Below are 7,295 nucleotides of genomic sequence, written 5' to 3'. Positions count from 1 at the left end.
GGACTCGGATGTGAAGGGGGCTTCTGAAATGAAGGGGGACTCGGATGTGGAGGGGGCTTCTGAAATGAAGGGGGACTCGGATGTGAAGGGGGCTTCTGAAATGAAGGGGGACTCGGATGTGAAGGGGGCTTCTGAAATGAAGGGGGACTCGGATGTGAAGGGGGCTTCTGAAATGAAGGGGGACTCTGATGTGAAGGGGGCTTCTGAAATGAAGGGGGACTCGGATGTGAAGGGGGCTTCTGAAATGAAGTGGGACTCGTATGTGGAGGGGGCTTCTGAAATGAAGGGGGACTCGGATGTGAAGGGGGCAGCTTCTGAAATAAAGGGAGACTCCGATATGAAAGGGGGCATTTGGATGGGGGGGTGCTCTTATGTGAAGGGGAACACTTTTTTTTGTGTTTTTGCGTGGGGTCCCCCGTTAAAATCCCTCCCAGACACCTATTATGGATAGGGATCTGTTATGGATTTTGTACGGTGCCTCAAGATTTTGCATACTTTTAAAGGATGCCATGACTGTAAAAATACAGAGAAACACTTCTTTAATGTATGTTTTTCCTACTGAAGGGTTTCTAATTGGCCCATCATGTGATTTATCATATCACTCTAGGGTCAGCCATATTTTTTTTTGTTTTTCTCAGTTTCCCCATACTTGCTAGCAGAGTGGATGGTACTGGTCAGATCAGCCCCATCCCATTACTTTGTAAATCCTTGTCTGGTTTAGTGAAGCCACATGATGTGTTTGCCCACTAGGGGGCGCTCGCCCAGTGCTTGGCAGAGGAAATGTATATTGGATTTGTATGTATTTTCTGGAGATTGGTGGAAATACAAAAGAACTTTGATTTTAAAGCCGTTTTTGTCTTTCAGTCGGTTAATATGCAATATAACTGTTAACAATGAAATGCAGCACAGGCCCTTCCCGGGAGCATGTCTCTGTACAGGCGTGAATGGGCCCCTAAGGGCGATGCCGTCTTGCAGTACGTTCACTCTTCTTCATTGAATTACTTTTTACATTTCCCTTTTTTCTCCTCCCAGTACACTCAGAAAATGTTGGACAACTTCTATAATTTTGCCACGTCCTTCACCATATCCCAGGCACAGATGACCCCTAACCCTTCGGAAGTCTTTATACCGGCCAACGTGGTCCTCAAATGGTAAGGAGAACCTGTCAAGCGTTGATTGTTCTGCGATCCTGCTATTTACATTGCTGGTTGGACATCCAGACGCCATGGTGATGCCTGAATTGGAGCTATAGGCAAAGTCACAAAGGACATATATGATGTGATGAGTCTGTCACTGGCATCAACTCGGCTGTTTTTCAGAGTCACTCCTGTGACATCGTTTTATTAACTGTTGACCTGGCTAGTAGATCCATCGGATTTCCTCTTCCTGTAACTGGATGACAACGCTGCTGTACGATTTCACTGAAGAAAAAACAGCGTTGTCACCATATTACAGGAAGTGGACAAATGGTAGTCTTAGATGGACGTGTAGTTTTTCTGTTCAATGCATTTAACCCTCTTGCTGCCAGAACCGTTTTTGTATTTTTTTTTTGGCACACATGTAGAAGAAAAAACACAAACTAGGATGACGCCTTGTCTTCATGAAATACTTTTATTGTAACAATAAGAAAGGATTTTATAATATTACTCGCAAAGCCAGATGAATCGTAGGCACATAGCGTAAAAAATCTCCACGTCCCAGACATGTCTCACATTTCAGATGTCGGAGCCGACTCCATAAGCACCTACATACACATATTAACACCGCTGCACCTGTCAGCCATAGGTCCTCCGAACGAACGCGTTTCAGGGGCTTACCGCCTTCCTCAGGGTATAAAGACCTGATCCTCCCGCTGACACTGAGCCAGAGCCATAGGTGATGCTTTAAAAACCGATAGAGGTCATCAGTTTGGAGATATCCGTGAATATTGGCCCTAAAATTGTGACTCTCACTCTGGTGAAATTGTCCAACGTGGCCCCGAAAGTACTTGTGATTTTGAATGACCGTTGTCATTAAAATATATTGAATCTACTTTTGGAGTGCTGGTGACATCTTTTGGAATTCTCACTCTGGTGCACGCGGCGATACCTAATGTGTGGCACAATTGTTGTTTTTGTACATCGGTGCAACTGATGCATGTTTGCGTTAGTATGTACATGGGACTTAATCCTCCTGTCCCATCGCACTCCTGACCGGACAAAAACCTAAATCCAACCGGGTGGGTGCGGTGGTGACAACAGATGCCTCCATGAAATGTAGATAGATGAAAGTAGTCACTCGCACTCTGACAGGGGACATTTAAAACATTTTTTGGGGTGTTTTTACATTTCATTTAATTTTTTGTTTTTCCTTTTTTTTTACTTCATTGCTATCACATAGGGGGGTTTGCAAGCCCCTATGTGATGGCACTTTAGTAGTGGCAGGTTCTCTTTAAGATGACATTAGGTTTCTATTAGACCCCTAATGTCACCTTTTGCAGCCCATCCAAGCACAGATGAAATGACGGCTCGGAACCTGTGTGGTGATAAAATCAGCATTGGTTCTGGTTTCATTCAGCGGGGAGGAGATCAGCGGACAGACATCCACCATGCTAGTCCCAGACCCACAAGAAGGACAGCAGAGCCCGGGACGGCCTTGTATCAGTTTTTAGGGATTCATCTGCCTGGGGCTTTATAGATCAGGACATATAGTTTCAATGGACTTGCTGTCCTCACCACATTTGATGTGAGATTTGGTGATGTCACTACTGTGCTGCTCACCGTTCTCTGTGCTGGAGGGAAAGCTGTAACCGAGGACCTGCACTGCAAGGATCTCCCTGCCTCATTTATTCTATTATTCTGTGCCTCCCCCATTTCTCCTGCTGATTATCCTTCCCTTTCCCCCCCCCCCCGCACTGCAAGGGTTAAGTGCTTGTTTTGTCTAGGGGAATCCAACAAAGCATATCTCATACACCCCTCACATTTTTGTAAATATTTGATTCTATCATTTCATGTGCCATGTTGAACTTCCAGTCACCAGTATGAGAGAGTGAGAGCGATAACACCAAATGTAACACACCTGCTCCCCATTCACACCTGAGACCTTGTAACACTAACGAGTCACATGACACCGGGGAGGGAAAATGGCTAATTTGGACATTTTCACTTAGGGGTGTACTCACTTTTGTTGCCAGCGGTTTAGACATTAATGGCAGTGTGCTGAGTTATTTTGAGGGGGCAGCAAATGTCACTGATATACAAGCTGTACACTCACTACTTTACATTGTAGCAAAGTGTCATTTCTTCTGTGTCGTCACATGACACGATATCATAAAATATTTACCAAAATGTTAGGGGTGTACTCATCTGATCCTCGATCCCTCCTGGCTACTAGGCTGGTCCCTACAGCCTCCCCCCCCCACCCCTCGACCCTGGTGGTCTAAGGACCACTGATGTCATCATGTCTTATGCAGGTCCATGAACTTGCTTTAGACATGAGGATGGCAAGGGACATACCACAGCTGGAGAGGGGTGACCGCTGTGGGACCGAGGATCAGGTGAGTATATCTGCTTTATTTTACCCCCCCCTGGACAAAACATGAAGTTAACCCTTGCAGTGCCGGGGTAGCCCCACTGCAAGGGCAAGTGTATTAAATCCCCGGAGTTCCGCTTTGTCATTCAATCTGCTTTTCTTCTTGTCCCCTCACAGGTACGAGAACTTCCAGCGGCGCCTGGCACAGAACCCCTTCTTTTGGAAGACGTAGAGCGGCAGCTTCCATCACCGGTTCCCTTGCTGGAAAGCAACATTTCGTGCCACACGTTCTCTGCTGGATGGACCCCCTCCCCCTTCCTTCCTCCGCCTCCAGCAAGGAGTGTTTCCGAATGCCAGGCACAGGTGTATCTTGACACGGATCTCATTGGATGACTACAATCTTGCTCGGATCTGACAAGGGGCCTGAAAGCTTTTCTTGTTCAGCCCCCACCCCCACCCCAATGTTTTTGGCGCTCGCCCCTCTTCAGATGTACGCTGCTGGTTTATTCTTCCTTTTTTCAATAAGTATCTTACTAAACCTGTTTTAAGGTTCCCTTTACTACACGATCGCTTCTCCATCAACCGCCATTCAATCATGTACTCTAAAATCAGGCTTTGTTAACTTTTTTGGGGGATGAGGGTCAACTTTTTGTTGTTTTGGTTTTAAACAACCAAATATCTTAATCACCGAGTGAGCAGAAATGGTTGTGAAATGCTGTCATCGATCGTCCTATCAGTGGATTAGTAAAGGTACTTAATGAAAGGCACCGGATAGTAAACTTCTTTTTTTTTTTTTTTTATTTCCTTAATTGTTGTTTTTTTTTTATAACTATGATAAGTTCGGCTGACGGTTTCGAAAACTGCTTGCTGGGAATGTAAAATGAGGAACAATGTTTAAAGCGACTCTGTCACTTTAAGAAACACTTAAAAATAAACATTGCTGGTATGTATACAGTGTTAGATATACAGGAGGCTGAACGTACCTGCAACGGCTTTAGTTGCTTTCGCTGGGCCCGAATGTTGGGGTCATTCTGATTGGACATTAAAGTGATCCTCTGCTCAAAAGGTGAAGATTTCCTATGCTGTAGGGAACATTTAGAAATGTTAATGGTGCCTAAGCTGTACCCGGAAAATTCTACTTTTTGTCTTAAATTCTTCCTGGAGAATAGCAGAGCACTTCCTGGTATGCCGCACCGGTCCCTCCTGTGTGCCTAGGCTCTCCTGTACCTACAGCCTGATAACTGTATATCTGTAGTGTGAGATCTAAGGCACTGCCTCAGGAGTTTTGATGAAGTCATCAGAGAGCTGCTCCCTGTTCTCCTTGCTGGAGGCTCTGGCTTGAGGAAGCAACGCCCTGCCTCCACCAAGATGGCTTCCTCCCCAGATAGACACAGACACTGCCTCTGACTGTCTCAGGAGATTAGGTGATGTCTCTAATGAGCTACTTACTGTTTTCTTTACTGGAGGCTCCGACATGAGGAAGCAATGCCCTGCCTCCACCAAGATGGCTTCCTCCCCAGATAGACACAGGCACTGCCTCTGACTGTCTCAGGAGATTTGGTGATTGTGTCTCAGGAGATTTGGTGATTGTGTCTCAGGAGATTTGGTGATTGTCTCTAATGAGCTACTTACTGTTTTCTTTACTAGAGGCTCCGACATGAGGAAGCAACGCCCTGCCTCTACCAGGATGGCCGTCTTCACACAGAGACATAGTGCAGAACAAGACATGGTAAGTCAGTAATTATCAAGATCAGCTACAGTTGATACTGGTGACTCGTATTCCTTTGTCTGCTGCCTGCCTTTTTTGGCGCAGCTTCCAAAGTTCAGTTCCTATATAAAGGGTCTCTGTATAAAGAATTCACAGATCCATTCACCCTATGAATTTCTGTGAACATTCACTCTGTGTGAATAGAGACAAAAACAAACATTCTTAGTCTATTTTCTTTTCAGTTCGAATGTATTGTAATACCACACTATGGCCACTAGATGGAGGAAGTATTAATTTCTGATGCTCCTCAGCTCCATCCAGTGGCAATAATGCAGTATTACATTTACCATGAGAACGTTTGTTTTGCCCCTATTTGCACAGAACGAACGTTCATAGAGATTCACAAGGGCTAATGGCTTGGTGAATTGTTTATAATTAGACTCTTTATACAGGAACCTAAAGTAGTATTAAGGTCTGGGCGTTTTTTTACCTTATTGCATGCTTTGCATTCCGGTAAAAGCCGCCCAGAACCTTTTTCTCCCCCAGTCCCCCCACGCTTACCTGTCAGCGTCGCTCGTCCCCACCGACGGTCCCGAGGTGATCCTCCATTCCATGTGCTTCCTGGTTGCAGGGGGAGCATACTGATGGCAGGGGAGCCATAGGCTCCGTATGCCATCAATCAAATAGAGAAGGGGCGTGGCCTGCCACAGGGCTGTGTGTGTCTATGAAAGCACAGTCACTGTGGGCACGAGCGTGCGCAGGTGCCTCCATTAGAATGGTGGCACCCGTACAGGGGCGGGGGAAGACCCCTGCGTTTACCCACTTGAAAATGAGGAATTTAAAGATTTAAAGAAAAACAACAGCCTCAGGCAAAGGTGGGCATCCCTATAGCAAATATTTTTTTTAAAAAGTAAGGTTTAATATCGCTTTAACTTTGGAAGCTGTGCCAAAAAGGGCAGACCGCAGACAAAGGAATAGTCACAGGTGTTGGCTGTGCGTGATCTGGTCAAATTACTGATTTACCATGTCTTGTTCTGCACTGTGTCTCTGTGTGGAGGCCGCCATCTTGGTACAGGCAGGGCTTTGCTTCCTCATGTCAGAGCCTCCAGCAAGGAGAACAATGAGCAGCTCATTAGAGACATCACCAAATCTCCAGAGACAGTCAGAGGCAGCAGTGGCTTTGGTCTCGCACTGCAGAGATGCAGCCATGAGGATGTAGGTACAGGAGAGCCTAGGCACCCTCACATGCCAGGAAGTGCTCTGCTAATGTTAATCAGAGCAGCCTTGCATTCAGGCTGAGGGAATGCACTGGAAGCTGGTTCTGATATGGTATATATAGGCCACCCTCTGTACCTACACTGTATACTTATCAGCAGTGTTTTTTTAAGTTGGTTTGTGGTAGGGTCACTTTAAGGTGCGACTATAATGTATATTCAGTAATCGTACATTTGGTTCTTTTTATTAAAACATTAACATTTTCGATGTGACTTTTACATTTTTCTTGATTTTGCTCTTTTCATTATTTGTTATATTCAGAAATAGAAATGCTCCCCCTAGTGGCCACCTGTATATAAGCCTCCTGCCACAAGCTAATGCAGCAGCCGCTGTCCTCATGAGTACGCAATGCGCAATGTCAAATGTCAGAAAGGTAAAAGGCCGTCTGCTCACTTACAAGCTGCATACTAGTTCCAGGGCCCCCTCAGTCACAGTCATGCTGAGCAGGTGTTTTATTGCACTGGTATCAGCATTCAGTGTACGTTTAGGACAATGATCGCTTCTATCGGAGAGGTATTTAGGTTTCCTTTAAAGAAATCTTGACATGGGCAAAAAAAAGTGACAACAGTGCTGAGACCTTGTAGTATCTGTGTAAGCCTTCGGATCAGTACCTGTGCCCCTGTGGAGCCGCCTGGACCCCTGGCCTCGGTTTTGCACATGGCCTTGACTCCTGTCAAGATCAAAGATAGCCAGTTATAATTGAAGATGTCCTGTCTGTCTGTCTGTCCTGTCTGTCTGTCCTGTCTGTCTGTCCTGTCTGTCTGTCCTGTCTGTCTGTCCTGTCTGTCTGTCTGTCTTCAAC

The 7,295-nt window shown here is 45.7% G+C and overlaps 1 protein-coding gene across 1 annotated transcript in view; it reads left to right on the top strand.

Annotated features, from left to right (window-relative positions):
* Positions 1–3,800, top strand: part of HIKESHI (Hikeshi, heat shock protein nuclear import factor) — a 12,343-nt gene extending 8,543 nt beyond the window's left edge. The window contains exons 5-6 of the mRNA XM_018553250.1: positions 1,033–1,151; positions 3,688–3,800. Coding sequence (XP_018408752.1) covers positions 1,033–1,151; positions 3,688–3,742 — 174 coding nt within the window. The 3' untranslated portion in view covers positions 3,743–3,800. The remainder of the gene's footprint in view (positions 1–1,032; positions 1,152–3,687) is intronic.
* The last annotated feature ends 3,495 nt before the right edge of the window (positions 3,801–7,295 follow it).

This window comes from Nanorana parkeri, unplaced genomic scaffold (genome assembly GCF_000935625.1).
Source record: "Nanorana parkeri isolate BGI_ZX_2015 unplaced genomic scaffold, ASM93562v1 scaffold114, whole genome shotgun sequence".
NCBI classification, from domain to species: Eukaryota; Metazoa; Chordata; class Amphibia; order Anura; family Dicroglossidae; genus Nanorana; species Nanorana parkeri.
This window is presented reverse-complemented; position numbering and strand designations above follow the sequence as displayed.